At 38.9% G+C, this 23823-nt stretch overlaps 1 protein-coding gene across 10 annotated transcripts in view; it reads right to left on the bottom strand.

Moving 5' to 3' along the window:
- ART3 (ADP-ribosyltransferase 3 (inactive)) overlaps nt 1–23823 on the bottom strand; it is a 68734-nt gene that overhangs the window by 29855 nt on the left and 15056 nt on the right. For 9 of the 10 annotated variants that reach the window (XM_054485984.2, XM_054485989.2, XM_054485985.2 and 6 more), the window contains exons 2-3: nt 6958–7035; nt 395–1106 (exon numbers count right to left, since the gene is read on the bottom strand). In XM_054485984.2, the coding sequence (XP_054341959.1) occupies nt 395–1106; nt 6958–7035 (790 nt within the window). Of the gene's footprint in view, nt 1–394; nt 1107–6957; nt 7036–8104; nt 8197–23823 lie in introns of those variants that run through there. The other variant, XM_054485986.1, reaches the window with a different exon arrangement.

The following is a 23823-nucleotide window of genomic DNA, read 5'->3' as shown; positions in this document are numbered from 1 at the left end:
ATTCTTTGTTGTGTGGGGCTGTCCTATGCATTGTCTATCAGTGTTTCTGGCCTCTACCCATTAGATGTCAGTAGCAATCCCGCTTTTCCCCAGCTGTGACAACCAAAAATGTTTCTGACCATTGCCAAATGACCCTGCAGGGCAAAACTGCCTTTGGTTAAGAACCACTGCCTTATAGTGCTAATTTTTTTTAACTTTTAATAATACTGTAAATGTACAATTTTCATAAAATTAATTATGGGTAAAAAGACAGTATGAAAGAAGCTAGATGGAAAACTGCCAAATGTCATTTCACCTTTCAAACACCTCTCACTCTCCTTTCACTGACCTTTCCCTAAGCCTAAGAATCCCACTCCTTCCCTCCCAGCCAAGCACAGACAGAGCAGACACTTACCACCTAGAAATGCACACTCATAATGGCTGCAGGTCTTGTTTATGCTTTGAAGGATAAGGTTATTGCCAGCCCCTTCCTGTGACACTTGAAAAACCTCATTCAGAGGTATTAAAGTAATTCTTTCACTTTCTTTATCAAGAAAATTTTCAATGTCAACTCCAAGGCATGTGTAGATGGATAACACAGTGAGCTGGTCATTAGCAGCCTGAGGTTTGGCTGAATATGCCAAGGTAAAATGGCCAAACCTGGCTTGGTTTAGCCCTCCAAATGTAAATGAAGTACTCTGGCTTGTTCTATATACCACATTTTTGGAACTGGCCTCACAAGGTCTTCTCAGCAACTGCAGGGCTCTTGTCAGGTAAAAGTGGAAAGCTTTGAACTGGAAGCCATAGATATAATCTTCTCGAGATTGGCCAGCCATCTTCACAGCTTCACTGAACAGATGGTAAAAGGGAGTTTGCTCTTGAGCTTCAGAAATATATGCCATCAGGGCTATTCCATGGTTATCCTTAAAATTCATAGGGAGAAAGATTTGAGTCTTTCGGGCTGCCCATTTGGCTTTTGCATTTTCCCACACAGTATCTAATTGCTGGTGGCTTGCTTTTTCCTCCTTTAGCAGTTGGGGAACGTATTTAATTTCCATCCTGTCTGTACATTTCAGGTATTCATCATCAAATGCATTATCTGCCATGTCTAACACTTCAGCCTTCACCTTCAAAGGAAAAAGAAATTAATACTCTTGAAATAAGAAATTTAGTGAATATCATTTTCTCTCACATTATTACCCCCACCTTCTCATCCCTTGCCAAAATTCTCTCCTTACTTATAACCAATTTTGGGTAGGTTTTTATGCAGGAAGTATATTCCATTGCTATTGATAACTTTTCTCAGCTGTGACATATTTGTGTGGAAGAGTAAATGTCAGTGGGTGAGAGGTATGGGTGAGATTGTGCCTGTAGCTCATTTATCTGGACATTATGGTACAGAGCAAAGAACAATGAATGTGAAGCTAAAGAAATGGGTGGCAGTCCTGGCTTTGAACATCTTAGCTAGATTTCTTTGACCCTTCAAGGCTGTTGGGAATTTGAAGTATCATATGCAAAATATTATTCATGATCTATAACCCATAATGACAAACATTACTCCTTTTCCTTTGGGGTTGCCCCCTCCCTTGTCCATATGGCCTGGGTAGAAATGATTTTGCACCTCCTGGATAAGCAGGTGATCTAAATCTAGCAATCAGAGCTCCCAGAGGAAAAAAATGGACCTTTCTTCCTCTAAAGCTATAAGCTATAAGGATAATATTGACCTAGGGCTTCCAACAGTTATTCTTTAGTCCCATGGAGAATTCTGTCTTAAAATAAAGCAACAAATAAGGCTTGCTGAGAGGTAGAGATGAGGCCCCAAAAACATACATTAGACACTGGGCCTAACTGTACCTAAGACTGTGTTCTTCACCAGTTGTAAGAATCAATAAATTCCCTGTTTGCTTCAGCTAGTTTGAATTGTACGTCAGTCACATACAACTGAAGAGGCATAATACCACATACAACTAAATTATACACATACATATGTTCACATACCATAAGAAGCAGGGTGGTGTAATGTAATTAACACCACTTTGAAGCCAGGCAGATCTGAGTTCAAATCCCATTTGTTACTAACTAGGTATGGGAAAGTTACTTGACATTTCTAATCCTCAAGTTTTCAATTTAAAAAAAAATGAGGATAAAAGGCCGGGCGCAGTGGCTCATGTCTGTAATCCCAGCACTCTGGGAGGCCGAGGCGGGCAGATCACGAGGTCAGGAGTTCAAGACCAGCCTGGCTAACATGATGAACCCCATCTCTACTAAAAATACAAAAATTAGCTAAGCGCAGTGGCAGGTGCCTGTAATCCCAGCTACTCAGGAAGCTGAGGCAGGAGAATCGCTAGAAACCGAAAGGCGGAGGTTGCAGTGAGCGGAGACTGCACCACTGCACTCCAGCCTGGGCAAAAGAGCAAAACTCCATCTCAAAAAATAAAAAATAAATTAAAACATGAAGATAAAGTGGAGGAAATAATATTTTAACTGTGGGATGGCTGTGAGAATTAAATTACATAATAAATATATGCAAAGCCCTTTGCCCCATGCCTGGCACATATCAAGTCTTTAACATACCGTGGTTATCATTATTTTTTCATAAGGTCTTTCTCCAGTGTGATGTGGTTATCTTGTATTATTTCATGCTAGGAATACATATATTATACTGTTAGTTCCTTAAGGGTAGGATCTGTATCATTTTTATCTTTGAATCCTACACACCTAGCACAGAACCTGGCAAAATATTCAAGTGAACTAAATTAGAACCCTGTACTCTGGCTTATGGATCAAAAAATAAGATGATCAAATCTCCCCAGGAATACCATTTATGGGTTTCTACAAATAAAAGGATAATGCCTCTTCCATTATTCTATATTCGTATGGTGCATAGTTGCATAAGTCTGCTTAGGGACCTCAGTTGGAGACTTTATAGACACATTTAGCCAGAAGCTGTTAAAGTTACAGATTCAAAATAAAAGTTACAGGTTTTATGTGAATGATTCTTAAAAACTCTCTCTCTCTCTCTCTCTGTGTGTGTGTGTGTGTGTGTGAGAGAGAGTGAGAGAGAGACAGAGACAGAGATACTAACTTGTAAAAGCAAAACAAAACTTGTTCCATATCCTGCTCTAGGTATGTCCTTTCCCATCTCTCTTCTCTCCCTCACAAACATCTTGAAAGAGATGTCTATCCTTGCCATCTCCACTTCATTTCCCACTTATAGCTCAACCCTCACCATTATGGCTTCCCACCCATTTCTCCACCCAAACAGCTCTCACTTAAGGGGGCATTTCTTCTTAGACTCTTTTGCAGACCCAACATATTCCAGTTAGCCACTAAATGTTGGAGTTTCTCAAGGCTACGTATTTTCTAACTCTCAACTCTATGCTCCCCAGGCAGTTATATACATGCTTACGGTTTCAATTATGATCTAAATATATCTGATCTATCCTGTAAGTGCCAGTCCTATATATCAAATTTATCTGTCTACTTAACACCTCCACTTGAATGTTCAAAGACCCTTCAAACGTAACATGTCTAAGACGAAACCTACAATCATACAGCCACAACGACCTGGTTCTTATCTAAAACCATCTATTCATTTGTGAACTTTTCCTACATATTTCCTTCTCAGACACACTGTGTGGCCACTCTATCACTAAGTTTAACAAACATCTCCAGAGTTCTTTCTATATGCCAGGCACGAAGTGTTCGGCAACCTTGTGAGGTAGGTACTATTATTAGCCCCCGCCTTATTTTTTTACAAAGATGAGGAAACTAAGAGATTGAGACTTACATGGAACTGGAATTTGAACTCAGGTAGTCTAATTCCAGAGTCTTGTCCTTTTTTTTTTTTTTTTGAGACGGAGTCTCGCTCTGTCGCCCAGGCTGGAGTGCAGTGGCACTATCTCGGCTCACTGCAAGCTCCGCCTCCCGGGTTCACGCCATTCTCCCGTCTCAGCCTCCCCAGTAGCTGGGACTACAGACGCCCGCCACCATGCCTGGCTAATTTTTCTGTATTTTTAGTAGAGACGGGGTTTCGCCGTGTTAGCCAGGATGGTCTCGATCTCCTGATCTCGTGATCCGCCCATCTTGGCCTCCCAAAATGCTGGGATTACAGGCGTGAGCCACCGTGCCCAGCCGTCTTGTCCTCTTAACCAAACTGTTCTGTTGCCTCTAAAGAATCAGAATGTTTCCAATTATGAAGACCATGGACATTTATGTAGCACTTGAAAAAGAGTGTAATTCTGTCTTCATAACAACATTTATAAAGGGTTGAACAGAAAATCATTAACACCATTTTACAAACGAGTGAACTGTGCCAGCTTCAGAAACTGTCTTGATTACTAGCCACAGAGAATTCTGCCATGGAAGTCATTAAGACCCCCGTAGCCCTGGGTTTGTAGGTCAGTTTCCTGACATGGGAATTTGAGCTTCAGGAGATCAAATCACTGCCATCTCATAGCCAAGAAATGCACTTTCCTCCACAGCACAGAATGTACCAGAGTGCAGCTTGGGTGCCAATGCCTGATTTATCTTCAAGACTTCAACACCGTATAAGACACCAGACCCTGAAAACACCTCCCACATTCCTTACATTATATCAGAGTTGATCTACTATTACTATGTTCCTGTCTTTTCCCTATGCCTCTAACCAGTCTCTAAATGCCTAATTTTAGACATCAAGTCTTTCTGGCCAGACACCATAGCTGATTGTGTATTTTGTATGGTGCGTGCCTTGAGAAGTGACAAAGTTCATAAATGCCACCACTATTCAGGGACAACTGAACAGATACTAAAAACAGGTACAAAAGACTAGGTGAACAAGCTGATTATATTCCTCTGATATAACCACTGAGAAAAAAAGCCCATATTGATGAAATTCAATTACCAAAAATTTCTTACAAAAATATGGAAATAGCCTAAAGGTCAAGGAGAGAAATTGGCTAAACAAATCATGAAACAATTACAGAAAAATATACTTAAATTATGTTGCAAGAGTATATTGAAAACCAAATCAAAACCACAATGAAATACCGCTTCATATCCTCTACGATGGCTATAAACGATGAAAAAAGAAGTAACATGTAACACAAGGATGCAGAGATATTAGAACCCTAATGTACTGCTGGTGGGATTGTAATACCATGCAGCTAGTGTGAAAAAGTTTGGCAGTTCCTAAAAAAGTTAACATAAAATTACCGTACAACCCAGCAATTCCACTACTAGGTGTATACCCAAGAGAAGTGAAACATGTTCACAACAATAGGTAATTTTGTTATGAATCATAAATCATAACCCCCAAATTCATTCTTACATATGTATTTCCTATATATAAGTAAACTTTACTCTGTAATGCTACCAAATAACCAAATAGTGTTTGTAGTACCTCAATATGTCAAGACTATATGATTAGAAAATTTTTTAAAAAGAAAAATAAAACACATGTTCACACAAAAACTTGTACATAAATGTTCACAACAACACTATTCGTAATAGCCATAAAGTGGAAACAACCCAAATGTCCATCAGCTGATAAATGGATAAACAAGATGCGGTACAGCCATAAGATAGAATATTATTTGGCTATAAGAATGAAGTACTGATAGGACTCCTGAGAACATTATGCTAAGTGAAAGAAGCCAGACACAAAAGGTCACATATTGTATGATTCCATTCAGGCGAAATATCCAGAATAGGCAAAACCATAGACACAGAAAGTAGACAGTGATTGCCAGGGAATGGGGGATGGATAAAATTGGGGCTGACTGCTAATAAGTACAGGGTATCTTTTTGGGTTGATGGAAATGTTCGGCAATCAGATAGTGGTGATGGTTGCAGAACATAATGAATATACTAAAACCACTGAAGTATACAGCTAAAAATGGTGAATTTTTATGGCATGTAAATTATATTTCAATAAAACACATACTGCGACACAGGCAACAGGATACACAATGATTCTATAGAAAATGGATTAGAATATTAAATTCAAAAAAGGATAACAGTTTAAGAGTTTAAGATATTTTTAAAAAGGCATCTAAAATGGTGCACAAATACCCACAAGTAATATGGCAGCTAACTACGTGGGGAAAAAAAATCAAGTGAAATATTATATTTTACATAAAAATATGTTACAGGATGCTTAAAGAGTCAATTGCAAATAAAATCATAAAAGTTCTGCCAGAAAAAAAAAATGTGAGAAAATGGTCATTAATTAAAAAACATGGAATCAAACAATGCAGCATTATCTTATTTGGAGAAAAACGTATTTTCAGAATATCTGATGATATGCGAGACACGCAGCATAGTATTAAAATGCAAAGAAAAAATACTATGTACAGTGTGAACCCATTTTTGTAAATTAAAAACAGTATACACATAGAAAAAAGCCAAGAAGCCTGTATACACCAACAGGTTGGGAATCATTCCCTCTGAGTGGAGGAATTATGAATAATCTTTCCTCTTTTTTGCTTAATTTTAATTTTTTCAACTTTTTACAGTTAACGTGTCACATATTTAAAATGAAAAGAGCTACTTATAATAAATTAATTTACCTATTCTACCTACTTTCATTTCCACCATCAAGCCACACAGATGCCTCAGGTAATGTTATATCAAGAATTTCCATTCCAGGCCAGGTGCGGTGGCTCACGCCTGTAATCCCAGCACTTTGGGAGGCCGAGGCGGGCGGATTGTGAGGTCAGGAGATCGAGACCATCCTGGCTAACACGGTGAAAACCCGTCTCTACCAAAAATACAAAAAATTAGCCGGGTGTGGTGGCAGGCGCCTGTAGTCCCAGGTACTCGGGAGGCTGAGGCAGGAGAATGGCGTGAACCTGGGAGGCGGAGCTTGCAGTGAACCTAGACCACGCCACTGCACTCCAGCCTGGGCGACAGAGTGACACTCCATCTCAAAAAAAAAAAAAAAAAAAACACCGAATTTCCATTCCAATGACACATGCTTCCCATTCCCAACATTACCTGGAAAATGTCCACGAGAATCATGGTTGCCAGCAGCATGGTGACTATTTCAAAATGTCCTGTCTTCATTTTTCTCTTCTAAATCAAAATAAAGAAATTTCAATTCAGTAGACTCAAAAAAGAGGTGTAGAGAAGTAGAATAGGATGACACTGTGTATTTTTTCATTTAGAATGTGAGTGGATAGCATGATGGTCAGGAAGTGATTACCAATAAATTCCTAACGGGCTACAAGAGCCATTAGGCTTTATCTAGTGGTCTAATGCTCTCATTCTACAGACGAGGAAACTAAAACTCCTTAGAATTTCAGTGATTTGCTCAAGATTAAATCTGTCCATTTCCATACTCCTCCAGACATGTCATCTCTCCCACCACAGTCACTGGGAGTCATATTTTCTTCCCATCTCTAAATCTCCCCTCAGCATGCACAGGAAATAACACAATCAGACTAAAAAACAGCAGTCTCAAATTGGTCCCCTAGCTCCTAGTTTCTAAGAATTCCCCAGGAATATGTCCATGCACATTATCCATTCTTCTATCCTCTTTGCACATTAAGTGCCCTTTTGAGTGGGACAGAGGAGATGATGAGGCCAGTAGTGGTACAAAGCAGTGGATTGTCAGAGATGGCCCCCTTCCCACAAATACAATCAAGAGAATCCCGAGGGTAAAATAAGTGTCTTACATAACTTTCTGAAGGCGGGAACAAGAATAAGAAGAAACTGGGTAGGCAGCAATTCTAAGACTATACAACTATTGGCTGAATGCCTAATATTCATCCCAGTATTTATGATAATGTAACTCAAATGAAGCTTCTATTTTATCCTACCAATCACCATATTCTGGATTCTAAAAATGAGAATGAACAGCACAAGGGAAGAGAGTCTTCCCTTTTATAGATCATTTTGGCCTCAATTTCCCATATTTCTTCAGAAGCAGTTTTGTTTTGTTTTGTTTTTACTAAAAATACTAAAATATAGTACCAACATGCTACTTTGTGTTAAACTTCTCTTTCCAAAAAAGATTTGAATATAAGATGATAGATATCTGTCACAAGGCAATATGTTTTAATTTTAAGCAAGCTTTAGATCAGGATTTTCCTAAAAATTGTTCATTTCTTTAGTCTGAGTGTAAATAAGTCAAAAGGTTTACCTGGCTTTTGTGCCTTTGGAGGAAGTTTAAATGATGCTAGGCCTCAAACTGACTCCCCACTCTCAGTTGTGGTAAGCGAGTCTTCAGGATGGGATGTTGTTGACAGTGAGAGCTGAGACAGGAATGCTTTTCTTTTTATAAACACCCCCAGCAGTAGCTTGGCAGTGGCACATTACGCTACTTGTGTTCTGCTATTTATATCTGGCCCCCCCACACTATGCCTTGGAATCACTGCTGTTAACACTTTAAATCTCCAAGAGGCTTGTAAAGCCATAGCAATTCCCTTTAGCCACACAGCACATTCAGTTCTGAGCCCATAGTTCTGGGCCTCTCTCAGAGAGAAATGACTTCCCATTCCTAATCCTTTGACACTGAAATATCAAACTAAAGCATGGATTTTACTCTAGGCTAAGTGATTCACATAACTAGGGAAACTTGCTTTGTTAATCACTGGCAATGGTGACAGCTATCACCATTCGCTCAACTAGCTTACTGTATTTCAGGTACCTCGTCAGGAGTCGGGATACATAAGCAAGTAAAACAAAGTACTAAAAAGCACTCACAATCTAATAAAAAACATGAATATGCATACTTAACCAAAATACAACATGTTAAGAATCCCAAGTGTAGACAAAGTCCAGTGATAACATTAAGGAGGGAAGGATTTGGTAATGCCTGCAACTACAGCTGTCATTTGAGTAACGTATACATGGTAAATATACTGACTGCAATGCTGAGGAACACTTAGGGGTTCACTGACTGTGGATTTAAAAAAGACAAAAATGTCCTAAGAAATTCACGCATACATACACCAAAATACATTAATAGAATGTTGATAGTGGCACTATTCATAATAACCCCCAAACTGGAAACCATTTAAATGTCCATCAACAGTAGAATGGTTAAACGGTAAGTGAAATTTTATATAGCAATGAAAATGAACAAACTCTGACCGTATATAACAATGTGGATAAATCTCACAAACAAAATTTTGAGTAAAAAAAGAGATACAAGCATGTTTATACTGTATGATTTAATTTATATCAAGAACAAAATTAGGCAAAACACTTCCAAGGCATGAGAAGTCAGAATAGTGGTCACCCTGGGTAGTAGCTAGTAACTGGAAAGGGCACAGAGGAGCATCTGAGATGTTAGCTGGGTTCTGCTTTTTGCTACGGATGCCAATTACATTGACAAATTCAGTTTGTGAAAATTCAGTGAGCTATATACTTATGATATGTGTATTTTTTTGTACACACCTATATTACTTCAAGAAAACATTTTAAATTATCATGAAATACACCTATATTTACAAAATCCAACTCTACTCTTTAGAATCGAGATATGTTCCAACCTTTTCCCACCTCACTGGCTTGGCAATCCAAGATTAAATACACAGCACAGACTCACTCCCAGAAATAATATCATTTTTTAAAAAGCAGGAGTTTGGTTGGAAAGAAAAAAGAGAGTTTGCATGTTTTCAGGCCTTAGGCTCACAATAACCTGCTTTTAAGTCCCAGGCATGTAGGCCTACAGGAAATGAGGTAGAGAAGTTCTCCTGTCGCTGGCCTCCATTCCTGTTTTCTTCCAGTTTTTAACTAAATTTCTTTCATTCATTCATTGAACAAATATTTGAGTCCTTAAAATGTGCTAGGAACTGTTTTAGGTACTAGAGGTATACCAGTGAACAAAATGGATAAATATCTTGCTTTTGTGAAGTTTATATTCTTGTGAGAGAAGGTAGTCAAATAACTAAAATAAGTATGTAAATTATGCAAGTATGTTAGAATGTAGTGAGTGCTATGGTTTTGGCTTTTGTTTATAAGTAGCACAAAGGAGACTAGGAGTGCATGGAGTGTTTGCAATTTAAGTTGGATTGTTAGGGAAGACTCACTGAAAGGTGGTATTTGAGCAAACACTTGAAAGAGATCAGCCATGAAGACTGTGGCAGTCAAACACAGTGAATAGCACGTACTAAAGCCCTGAGACAAGAGAATGCCTACTTTTGTTTGAGGAATAGTAAGCAGGCCAATATGGCTGGAACATTACAGTAGTACAAGATAAGGTCAGAGATGTAAGGCGGTGGTGGGAAGACCATGTCAGTCTTTGTGGGCCACTGTAAGAACACTGGCTTTCACTCTAAGAGAAAAGGAGCAAATCACAGGTTTTAAAAAGGGGTATAACATGATCTGATTTATTTTTTAAGAGGATCACTCTGGCTGTTATGCTGAGAATGGTCTGTAGGGTGAATGTAAGAAGACTAAATGACAGGTTATTATAATAATGCAAGCAGAGATTATGGTGGCTTGAATCAGGAAGGCAGCATTAAATGTAATGAGAAGTAGATGTGTGTGTATGTGTGTTGTTGCTGTTGCTGAGGTGGTATGAAGAGGATGTCTGAGTGTATGGTGGTATGAAGTGGATATCTGAGTGTACGTTTATGTTGTTGCTTTGTTGTTTCTTTGGTTGTTAGAAACAGGCCATTTTTATTTGAGCCTGTTAAAAATCCGACTTTTGTAGATTAGACACAATATTTCCTGATACTATAAGGAAAAGCATTTGTGGGTTCTAAAAGTCTACTGTATTTTCAAAAATGTAATAACTCACAAAAAAGTAAATGGAAATGATCTATAAAGATATCAATTTATTATACAGTTAAAGTGCTTGTAATCCCAGAGATTTGGAAGCCAGGGCAGGAGGATGGCTTGAAGCCATGAGTCCTGGCCTGGGCAACACAGGGAGACCTTGTCTCTACAAAAAAATTTTAAAAATTAGCCAGGTGCAGTGGCACATGTCTGTAGTCCTAGCTACTTGGGAGGCTGAGACAGGAAGATCTCTTGAGCCCAGGAGTTCCAGATTACAGTGAGCTATGATGGTGCCACTGCACCCCAGCCTGGTCAACAGAGCAAGACCCTGTCTCAAAAACAAAACAAAACAAAAAAATGTTTAGACTTAAATGCAGGATATAATTTGAAGGTTGAGGCAACAGGATGTACTGACAAACTAGATATGGGCTGCAAGAAAAAGAGGGAAGTAAAGGATAGTTCCAAGATTTTTAGCTTGAATAGCTGGAAGGATGGAGTTGTAATTGATTGACATGGAGAAGACCGTGTGTGGAAAAAGTATCCTGGAACTCAAGTGAAGAAAACATTTACAAAAGAAAGGAAAGATCAAATGTGTTAAAAGCTTCTGATAGGTCAAGTAAGATGAGGACTGAGAACTGACCACTGGATTTAGCAATGTGGAGGACATTGAAAGTTTTGATTAAGAGCAGGTCTGATAGAACAGTGGAGATGAAAGCCTGGTTAGAATGGCCTAAGAAAGAATGAAAAGAGGAATTGGAGACATTGGAGATGGTTGATATCTTCAACTCTTTCAAGGAGTTTTTCTATAAAGGACATAAAAGGAATGAGGCAGTATAGCTTGATGGTGGGACCAGGGAAAAGGTAAAGAAGAGAGTCCAAGAATTTTTTTTTTTTTTTTTGAGATGGAGTCTCGCTCTGTCACACAGGCTGGAGTGCAGTGGCACGATCTCAGCTCACTGCAGCCTCCGCCTCCCTATCTCGGCTCACTGCAGCCTCTGCCTCCCCAGTTCAAGCGATTCTCCTGCTTCAGACTCCAGAGTAGCTGCCCACCACCAAGCCTGGCTAATTTTTGTATTTTTAGTAGAGACGGGGTTTCACCATGTTGGCCAGGCTGGTCTTGAATTCTTGGCCTCAAATGATCTGCCTGCCTTGGCCTCCCAAAGTGCTGGGATTATAGGCATGAGCCACTGTGCTTGGTCAGAAATATTTTTAAAGACAGAAAAAAACCAGCACGTTGGATATGATCTAGTAGATAGAGGAAAAACTAATAATACAGCAGAGAGAGGGTAGAATGATTGGGTCAGTCTTCTGGAGTAGGCAAAAGGGGATGAGACATAGCATACAAGCAGATGAGGTGGCCTTAGACAAGAGCAGGAGCAGTTCATCTAATAGGAACAGGAGAAAAGGCACAGTATATTGGCAGATGCTGGAAAGAAGTGGGTTGCAATAAAAATTCTTTTCGACTTGCTTCAATTTTCTCAAAAAAGTAGTAACAAAAGATGATGGTTTAAGTGACAGAGATTTGAAGAAATTGGAGAAAGAATGAAATAGTCATCTAGAAAAGGAGAAGAGTGAATGCATTATGATTGCTGGGCTGCATTAAGGACCTATTTGAATTTAAAATGAAACCACTTAAGATGGTTGTGTTTTTCTCCAGCTACATTCAGTTCCATGGTAGATGCAGACTAAGCTAAATTGGATCGAATAAAGACTATAGCTTTTTCAAGCAAGGATAACATGATTATTTTATTGAATGATTACGGGCAAAAGATCTGAATTGACACTTCACAAAGGAAGATATATAAATGACAAACAAGTAGAAAACGATGTTCAACATTATTAGCATAAGGTAAATGCAAATTAAAACCACTATACATCCACTAGAATGGCTAAAATTAAAGACTAACAACATAAAATGTTGATGAGAATATGGAGCTACTGAAACTTTCATACATTACTGATGGGAATGCAAGATGATACAGCTATTTTTTAAACAATTTGGCAGTTTTCATAAAGTTAAACTTATATATTTACCATATGACTGAGTAATTCTACTTACAGGAATTCATTATACTTAAAAGAAATTATTAAAGTGTATGTTCACACCTGTCAAATGTTCACAGCAGGTTGATTCATAATAGTCAAAAGGTAGAAACAACCCTAATGTCCATCAACTGGTAAATGGATAAACAGATGAAATAACACTCAGCAATAAAAAGAAACAAATGTCCTCAAAATGTTAAACATAGGGTTACTACATGATCCAGAAATTCCACTCCTAGGCATATATCTTGGGTATATGCCCAAGATCCAGAAATTCCACTCTGAGGCCTACATCTTGGGTATGTTATATGTGCACACAATAACTTGTGCACAAATGTTCATAGCAGTATTATCTGTAATATAATATGAATATAAATATATCTATAAATATAATAGTCAAAAAGTGGTCTAGATTTCAATCCAAATGTCCACCAACTAGTAAATGGATATACAAGCTGTGATATACCCACACACTGGACTATTATTCCACCATAAAAAGGAATTAAGGCCGGATGCAGTGGCTCATGCCTGTAATCCCAGGACTTTGGGAGGCCAAGGCAGGCAGATCACTTGAGATCAGGAGTTCGAGACTGGCCTGGCTAACGTGGTGAAACTCTGTCTCTACTAAAAATATAAAAATTAGCCAAGTGTGGTGGTGCGTGCCTGTAATCCCAGCCATTAGGGAGTCTGAGGCAGGAAAATCGCTTGAACCCGGGAGGTGGAGGTTGCAGTGAGCTGAGATAGTGCCACTGCACTCCAGCCTGGGTGACAGAGACAGACTCTGTCTCAAAAAAAAAAAAAAAAAGGAATTAAGTACTGATACATTTATATGAAATGTCCAGAGTAGACAGATCTATACAGACAGAAAGTAGATTAATGATTTTTTTAGGGCTGGACATATAATGGGGAAATAAGGAAGACTGTTAATGCATACCAGGCTTCTTTTTAGAGTAATGAAAGCATTTCATCTCCCCAAAAAAGTCACCACATGTCCTTTGTAGTCAATCTCCTCCCTTCACCCAAGGCTCTGGAAGTCACTGATCTTCCTCCTGTCACCAGTTTTGCCTTTCCTAGCATGACATGTAACTATTGTCATACAGTCAGTATGTAATTTTTTATGACTAACTTCTTAGCATAACACTATGAAATCTATCAGTGTTGTTGCATGTATCAGTTCTAAAAATGATTGCAGTGATGGCTGCACAAATCTGTACACACAATAAAAACTATTTAAGCCATGCATACTGCTTGGGGTAGCTAAAGGAGGATCACTTGAGCCTAGGAGTTCAATGCCACTGGGGCAACACAGTGAGACCTCATTTCTTAAAAACAAGAACAAAAACAAAACCCATACAAGTGAATACTTTACATGAATGAATATTTTTTCTTTTAAACTTTCATTTTAGGCTCAAGGGTACATGTGTAGGTTTGTTACATAGGTAAACTCATGTCAGAGGGGTTTGTTGTACAGATTACTTCATCACCCAAGTACTAAGCCTAATACACAACAGTTATTTTTTTTGATCCTCTATCTTCTTCCCCTTCCCACCCTCCACCCTCAAGTAGGCCCCAGTGCCTGTTGGTCCCCACTTTGTGTCCGTGTGTTCTCATGATTTGGCTTCCACTTACAAGTGAGAACGTGTGATATTTGGTTTTCTGTTCCCGCATTAGTTTGCTAAGGATAATGGCCTCTAGCTTCATCCATGTTCCTGTAGAGGACATAATCTCATCCTTTTTTATGGCCGCATAGTATTACATGGTGTATATGTACCACATTTTCTTTATCCAATCTTCCTTAATGAGTGGTATTGTATGTGAATTATATCTCAATAAACACGCTTTGAAAAAGAATAAACTATTAATACATGCCACAATATGAGCATGAGGGAACACATTTTTTGGGTGATGAAATGTTTTATAGCATGATTGTAGCAGATGTTACATGATGATATACATTCGTCAAAAGTCACAGAACTGTACACTTCAAATTTGTGAATTTTATTTATACAAATCATACCTAAATAAGGCAAATTTTAACAACCAACAACAAAAACTATCTTGCCTACATACTCCCTGAAATTTGTGTACCCCCAGATATGTATGTATCCCAATTTGAAGACTACCACAATAAAGTATCTGTAATGCAATGGCCCATAAAAGATGAGGAAAGAGAACTAGGTGAGTCAAAAGAGCCTAGGGTTCTGGTAAGATAAATACAAGGTATTTATATCTTAGAGACTGGATGCCAAGGCAGAACATTACAGTAGTGAATGCAAATTTCTATCATCCAAAGACCAAGCAGGATCAGATACCTCGGGGAAGGCCAATGACCACTAGAGGTCAGCACCAGAACAAGGTATTTCTTCAATGGCAGGCCACTGCTCTTACGAAGAAAAAGAACTCTGAATTTAAATATTTATTCAAAGAAAACTGTTTCAACTTAGAAGTGACTAAATTTTAATTGACAAGATTAAGTGTTTTTACTGTTACCAAATTTTAACTGACAAGATTAGTGTTTTACATGGGGGTTTGTGAACTACGTTGATTTCCAATAAAGAGAAATACATATTCCTTTTTGCACGATTCCTCACACTATGACACACTGACACTGGGAAAAACTGTAGTTTGTTCTTTGTTCTCTGTTAGTTCTAGCTGTTAGTCTGGTCTTCAGCAATTGTGACATTTAATTGCTAGCTCAGTAATTTAGTATTTTTTTATAGATTTTAGGAAACTGGTTGCTAAATTCCCCCATTGTAGCCTCCTGGCATTGGGCATCCTAAAGACAAACAATTTCTATGTCCTCTCACCCTGTTCGGTGGGCCTCCCACAAACTCAAGATGCACTCCTTTGCCCTTGGTGGGCATCTTCTTACAGAAGATCATAAACTGGTTTGTACCCCAGTTACCTTCCCTAAGCCCAAAGGGAAACCTAGGAATTCTATCATGACAACTTTGATTTTAGAAAACTGGAGAGAATCTTTTGTCCTTTCCCAACTCATTCTGCTACTTTGTTATGTTCAACTTGTTAAATACAATGCTTTTTCTAAGAGACCTTAAAAATTCTCCAGTTTGCCCAAGTGATGGTGGCAGCCACTCCAGTTGGCCTGCCAACATCCCAGCTGTGGCAGGAAGGTGTGGCCGGGGCTACCTGTTCCACAGAGCAGGCAGGAGCCCTGCCCTCCTGGGCGGGGGTGCAACTGCCCAAACTATGGCAGCAGACTCTGGTATCCCTGCACTCTTGGGGGCCTGGGAAGGCCCCCCTGCCCTCACAAGCTTAGAAGTGCCTGCTCCCACTGCTTGGCTTCTCTCTGCTGTTGGCTCCTGCTCCAATCTTGGAGCAAAGTCAGGCTAAGCCTGGGCGTCATGAGCAGTGGGAGGCAGAGTCCCAGGTGGAAGGGGGTGGGTCTCCGGTAAGGTCCCTCTGTCAGGTCAGGGAGGGCCTGAAGGCTGGAGCCCGGGCTTCCAGTTCCACTGACTGGAGTGGACACTGGTGCCTTTTCCAGGCCTGCCCATGACCACCCATGGGCCAGCCAGTGTGCACTTCCTCCCCTCTGAGGCCCATAAATAGCCAGGCTCAGCCAGAGCTGAGCAGACGACGGGATGACCAGCAGCAGAGAGGAGCTACCCTCTCTGCTAATTACCCTCTCTGCTAATAGCTTCAGAGACCTGCAGAGACTGCCAAATGACCTGCCTGCAGAGAAGAGCAGACCTCAGGACGACCAGCGAGCAGAGAGGAGCTGCCCTCTCCAGGGCCTCCTCTCTGCTGAGAGCTGAACACTTGACGGACGACCTGCCTGCCCACACAGGGGAGCTACCCACTGTGGGTCTCCTTCTGAGCAGTTCTAGCACTAAATAAATCTCTTCTTCCTCACCCTTCATTTGTCTGCATACCTCATTCTTCCTGGACACAGGACAAGACATCGGGCAAAGGCCCCACTGGCAACAGAGGTTTACAGGGGAAGAAAATCAACACCCCAAAGATGCTATAACACAAGGAGAAGTATGAAAAGAAAAAATCTCTGCTGCTAAAAGAGTCCCTGAAAATTACCAGTGTGTTTCTAAACCCCTACATCAACCCTTTCTAGGGTTTCAGTCCAGAGGAGCCACAGGAGTCTGAATTCTCTTTTCTCCTTTTCTCTGTTCTAGAATCAGGTCTTCTACTCCCAATTCCTGTTAGGCATACTTCCTATGTGCTATTTCTTTCGCCTTTATCTATGTACTTCTTATTCTGGCATTATCAACCTTTTCCTTCCTTCAGACCACTAAGGATAATCTTAAAGGTTACGGAGTACAGACAGACTTTATAAAGGGAATGAAACACATATCTATTTAGTATTTTCAAAATAATGCATATTATCCCTACGCCATTCAATATATAATGAGTAGATTGCTTTATTATATTTAATGTTGATGTTATATAATACAACATATTCATATATGTATATATTATTATAATGTAATACATTATTATATTTGTGGACACATCCTATTGGCAGATTTTAGGCCTCTAGGCTTTAATTCTCAACTTTCTTTCCCCCTATTGCAGTGAGAGACACACATTCTTATCAAGGACAAGGAGTCTCTATGGCAATGATTTCAATGAGTGTGTGTGTGTGTGTGTGTGTGTGTTGGAGGGTTATATCAGAGTGTGGGAGGTTCAGGAGGTCCTTGAATAAGGCCATTTCATTATACCATTAATGAGAAAAAAACCTGATTCTCAGCCAGGACCACAGTCTGTGTGGAGTTTGTACATTCTCCCCATGTCTGTGTGGGTTTTTTCCAGGGACTCTGGTTTCCTCCCACATCCCAAAGATTGGCATGTTAAGTGAACAGGTTTAGAAATGAATGAATGAATACCAATTATTGTAAAATAAAAATTCCAAAAGCATACAATAATAATACAAATGCACAAGATTAAATGATTCAGTACAAAAGCACTCAGTGAGCCTGCCATATTTGTAATTGTTTGTTTTTGAACTTTGTGGTGGTAAGAAGTGCGCCTCACAATTTTTGCTTTGCAAACACTTCCTCCTTGATTGAACTCACCACCACTATGGCTACCATTACTCACGCCTGTAATCCCAGCACTTTGGGAGGCCAAGGTGGGCAGATCACTTGAGCTCAGAAGTTCGAGACCAGCCTGGCCAACATGGTAAAACCCCGTCTCTACTAAAAATACAAAAATTAGCCAGGCATGGTGGCAGGTGCCTGTAATCCCAGCTACTCGGGAGGCTGAGGCAGGAGAATCGCTTGAACCTGGGAGGTGGAGGTTGCTGTGACCCATGATCTCGCCACTGCACTCCAGCCTGGGTGACAGAGCGAGACCCTGTCTCAAAAAAAAAAAAAAATTACTCAATATTCCAACTCCCTTCTTTCTACCAACACTGATAATTGAAACAATATTGTTAGTATATTTTAAAGCATCCACTTTCAATATTCTCTTTTGTACTCATTTTGTAATAAGAGGGTGTTAGCACTGTTACCTTCCCTTCATCTCCTTTCTGCCTTTCACCTCCCAACTTCCATCAGTAGTTCCTTTATCTTTATGTTGTCAAAATGCAATAACATTTGCTTTTTGTTCTGTAGCCATGCTTTAAGCACAGGTCTATTCTAAAATTAAAAATCAAAAATATAGTTTACTGCAAGTTTATTGCAACCAGGTATATACTCTTTAGTATAAAGACAAGACACAAGTTAGGATTTTATTTCCATCTCTGCTGTTTCAATGTCATGATCACTATTCACACTCAAAACAAAACATTTTTATGTCAAGATAAAATGAATACTCCTTTCCCATACTCTACTAATCCCTTAAAATCATGCCCCACTTTTTCTCTTTCGTATTTAGATCACTAGAATTTTTTATTTTTCCTTTAGTTTCTGAGTGCCTTTTTTGGTGGTGATGGTAGTGGTGATCATTGTGGTTTCTGGGAAAAGTAATATTTGTCTCCATCATTTACCTAATGTGCTTCTATTTCCAATTCTATTGCTTGGAATCCATTTTGTTCTTATTCTTGAAAACCAGTTCTAACCTGGACAAATTGCCAGCCCAACAACTAGGAGACTAGAAAATCTTTCAATTGAATCCCTGGGTACTTTTTCCATTTCTTGTATTCTACAGTGGTTTTTTTTTTTATTTATTTTTTGTCTCATGCTACTGCATCTACAGCTTTTTGCTTCATATTTGTCTTTGTTTTGTAGGAATATATTCTGAAATTATTTCCTTAAAAAGGATGCAAGGAAGATAAACATTTTCAGTGCTTTCATTTTTGAAATGTGAATCTGATGAACAGTTGGCTAGTATATAATTCTAAGTTCAAAATTTTTCCTCAGAACTTTGTATAATACATGAAACTCTAAAAGATTTGTATAAATTCAATGTTTAATGCCAAAATTATTCTATTTTTCACTATCATTGTTTTAAACTAATTTTCAAGTGCAGGCTTTATATTACTTTTAGCTTTCTTGTTTTTATGTTCTCCGAGTCTCTGTCAAATAGTTAATGATATATAAATACATGACTACTTAAATACCTATTGGGAAATTCTCATCAAAGGAACATATATGGCACAACAGGAGAGACCTTATTGTAAGTCCATTTTCTAATTTTTTCAACAAAATTCAGGATTTTTCCTATTTTCTTTTTGTGAATCTTGTCTTCCTAACTAGGGTTTATAAGCTTCTTTTAATCTCATTTTAAACTCCTCATTTCTCTCCCCATTACTCCCAGCTTAAAATGGTATAAGGTACTGAGAATATATTCAAGACCTAGTTAAGAGAGATTTGGTCAGCGATGCTTTTAACTCTTTCTGAATTATATCTTGAATCTAGTATATGCTTATTTATAATTGTAACAAGTTTTTGCAATGACTCATTCCTTCATTACGTTTAACCTACAAATGTTTATTGAGCACCTACTATAGACCAAGCACTATTCTAGGTGTTGGGATGTTATCAGTGAACAAAATAAAAATCCCTGCCTCCAGGAAGCTTACGTCCATCAAGTAGTAGAGAAAAAGAAGGAAGGCAATAAACAATGAAAATAATAAATTAGTAATTATGCAGTGAAAGAGATAAAGTAAGAATGAAGAAGTGTGAAGTGTGGGGAGTTGGGGCACACTATAGTATTAAATAGAGTGGTCAAGGTAGGCCTCACTGAGAGAGTGAAATTTAGCAAAAACTTGAAGGAGGTAAGGGACTTAAACAAGTGATTAGCTGTAGGAAAGCATTCCTTACACAGAGAATAGCTAAAAGTGAATTGTTCAATGTCCACTAGCCACCACATGTAGCTACTGAGCATTTGAAATGTGACTTGGGGTCGGGCACAGTGGCTCACGCCTGTAATCCCAGCACTATGGGAGGCCGAAGTGGGCGGATCATGAGGTCAGGAGATCGAGACCTTCCTGGCTAACACAGTGAAACCCCATCTCTACTAAAAATACAAAAAATTAGCCGGGTGTGGTGGCGAGTGCCTGTAGTCCCAGCTACTCAGGAAGCTGAGGCAGGAGAATGGCATGAACCCAGGAGGCGGAGCTTGCAGTGAGCCGAGATTGCGCCACTGCACTCCAGCCTGGGCGACAGAGCGAGACTCTGTCTCAAAAAAAAAAGAAATGTGACTTGGTTTATAAAAATTGCATTTAATTTAAATTTAAAAACTGATAATTGATTTATGGGAAAAATTTTAAGTATATTTGAAACAACTCAGGCATGTAAATCTATATTTCAACTATAAATTTTATAAAGTGTAAATACAGATCAAGTATTTCTAATGGAAATTTAGTATCCAAATGAGAAATGCTACTGTCTGTGTAAAATATTCACAGGATTTCAAACACATAGTATTAAAAATGGTGAAATATCCCATTAATATATATTTGGTTAAATAAGTTATTAAAATGATTTTCACTTCCTTCTTTTTGTGTTTTGATATGGAGCTACTAGAAAACTTAAAAATACATATGTGGCTCACATTTTATTTCTTTTGGACAACACTGAGCTAGAATACAGAGCCTGCCTATTATGCCTGAGGAAAACCAGCATGGCTCAGAGGTGACTGGGGCTGAGTGGGTTAAGTATAGAAAATAAGGTCAGAGAGGTAAAGGGTCCATGCCATGTACGTCTTCATATCTCTTTAAATTTGATCTATGATAATAACAATGACTGAAATTACAAGGTTAAAGGTAGAATTGACATCTGCAACCACTATCTTTGCTGTGGGAAATTTCTAGGAAACCATTTGGCTCTATTGACTGTGCCTCTATCATGTTGGCGTACTGTAACATGGCACAGGTAGGATGGTGGTTAGAAAGGGATTACAGTTAAGCCTCATTAAAGTCCTGGCAGTGAGCAGGACTGAATGGTCTTCAAAGAGTAGACCCACCGAATTCCCATGATGCCAGGCCTAGAGAGACTCCAGTAGTGTCAAGCCAGATCCAGCCCAGTATTCCTTCTTTCATTTATTCTCCGTACTCCTCTCGCCCATTGTCTCTTTCCATTCAAGACTGCTTCTCCTCAAATATTTTAATCTGCATTTTTCTCCATATAAAAATCTATGTTGATTAATTAACATAGATTTAAGATGAAGAAAAGAGTTTAAATGGGATGGAAAATGATCTACTGCCATTCACTTATCAGCTGTAAGATGTCCAAAATGACCAAAACAGGACCTTCTGAATTGAGGACACAAAATACAGGTACACAGGATCTGATTTACCGATCAGAAAGGCTTTGTGGAAGTTATTCCTTCCTCAGTAGGAGGGAAAAAAAAGAAAGAAAAATTTTTACTTTTAGCCCTGTACATTTCCTTTTTAAATGCAGGAAGGGGCACTATTAAGTAGGTGAGCATTTTACATAACATGAAGAATAAAGCAAAATTGTCCCTGGGCATGACTAACGTTGTAATCAAGAGTTTAGTTATTTGTAAGGAACAGAGCTGCCTAACCAGGAACTTTTCTACTAGGCTGACATGAGCAGAAAATACTTTTGTGTTAAGCCACTGATATTTCGGCATTTTTGTGTTATAGCAGCTAGCACTGTCATAAATAACACAGTTTTTTTTTTTGAGGTTTAAAAGTTTATTTTACAACCATGTAATTGTACAAACGATATAAACAGAAGTCAGATAAAATTATTAGTACATATATAGTAATAAAGCATAAACTATTACAGAAAATTTGATACAAAGTTGTACATAAGAACTTATAAAGGCAATTAAGCTTCCCCAGTCTATGGGAATATAAAAGTTGCCAGCAATTAATTTACATTACAAAAAAGGAAAATCATTATTTATGCTTTCACAAAAGCAATACCCTTACAAGTAAAAATAATCTCTGCTTGATATTAGTAATTTGAAAAACCTAGCACATCTACAACTATTGTTTAATCAAAACTTCTCATTGACTCAATGCATCACTTAAATGCAGGTATAAAATAACCTTGCATGGCAAACATGTTTACTCTGTGCTAATGAAACTATGAAACAGTTCCTGCTCTCAAGTTCACAGACAAGTCAATCAATGATTGACTACAGAACAGACTGGTGGGTGTTACAAAAAAAGACCTGCCCAGGGGACCACTAGCGGTGGAGGAAGAACACCTGGGTCTCACTCACTGGGCACTTAGTGCTTTCACTTTTATCTGTAAACCAGTGGACGATTACATTAATATTGTAAGAATACACTGTTACTGGGAAAAGCATTCATTCAACAGATGCCCAATACATACTCTGTACCAGGTATTGTGTTAAGGGCTGAAACAGGGGAGGACAAGGCACATCCTACCGGGGCTCGCAGTGTGGGTAGGTGCTGAGCTAATGCACAGACACAAGGGCTGGGTACTGCCAGATACATATCATCACTCCAGAGCAAGGGCCTGTCTCTCTGAATGAATAATCTCTGGCATAGTAAAACAGTTAACTGTATTTCAAAAGGTGAAACAAAACTTTTTTTGCTTTGTTATGCATGTTTCAAATTGATCACTGGTTCAGGCCTGGAGTATGCACCAGAATTATCTGTGAAGCTCAGTAAAAATGCTAATGCCAGAGCCCACTCAAAGCTCACTGCTTCAGAACCACTGCGGACCTGGCAGTTCTGATGTGCACGCCTAGTCAAGAATCCTTTAAAGGTTGATAAAGCAATCTTGAAACCACTGTCAATGCAAAAGCGGATGCTCCTCATTAATAAGAACTCAAAAAATAAAGTACAGCTAGTATAAGACTGTTTTTTGTGCCTATAAAACCTATCCAAGTGTTAGAAAGCTACTTTCTAACTATAAAGTTCTAACCAAAGAGACTTGCAGTCAAAACACCGAGCCAAAAAAATAAAAGGCACCACAGCAGTGCTGACTTCAACGTGCAAAGGCCTGTTATGTGCTGATATTGTAAGCAATCTGTGTGCATGTGTACATATGCATCTGTTTTCACGGGAAGGAAAGCTGTTAAAGCCAATTAAGGTTATGAATTCTTGCTACTAATTTAATATTAAAGCTTTAAGTGAAAATTTATCAAACGCTATTACAAATGTGGCAAACTGACATAGGTGGTTTACTGCACAAACTTTAATTTCAAAGGGACTAGATCAGAGCCCCAGTCTCACTGGACCTATAACATCGTCCAGGGTGCTTAACTTATCTGGGCCACAGTTCTTGCACCTCAGGAAAATGGAAGTAACTGCTTCATTTGCAGAGCTATTAAATGAAAGAAATGAGAAAACTATAAACCAACATCAAAGCCTGAATTATTGCTTAGTATTTATTTTATAAAGTCTAGTACAATTGCAATGTTTTTAATAAAAAAATTAATTGATAGGTGAATTTTTACAATGTATCTAGAAGCAGCATTTAACATTAAAAACTTACTTTTTGAAAGAGTACACAACCAGGCAGGGTGCGGTGGCTCACGCCTGCAATCTTAACACTTTGGGAGGCCAAGATGGGAGGATCACCCAAGGCCGGGGGATCACCCAAGGCCAGGAGTTCGAGACCAGCCTGGTCAACATGGTGAGACCCCAACTATATTTTTTTTTGAGACAGAGTTTCACTTGTTGCCCAGGCTGGAGTGCAATGGCGCAATCTTGGCTCACTGTAACCTCTGCCT

This window comes from Pongo pygmaeus, chromosome 3 (genome assembly GCF_028885625.2).
Source record: "Pongo pygmaeus isolate AG05252 chromosome 3, NHGRI_mPonPyg2-v2.0_pri, whole genome shotgun sequence".
NCBI lineage: Eukaryota > Metazoa > Chordata > Mammalia > Primates > Hominidae > Pongo > Pongo pygmaeus.
Note: the sequence above shows the minus strand (reverse complement) of the source record. Positions and strands in the feature narration are given on the sequence as shown.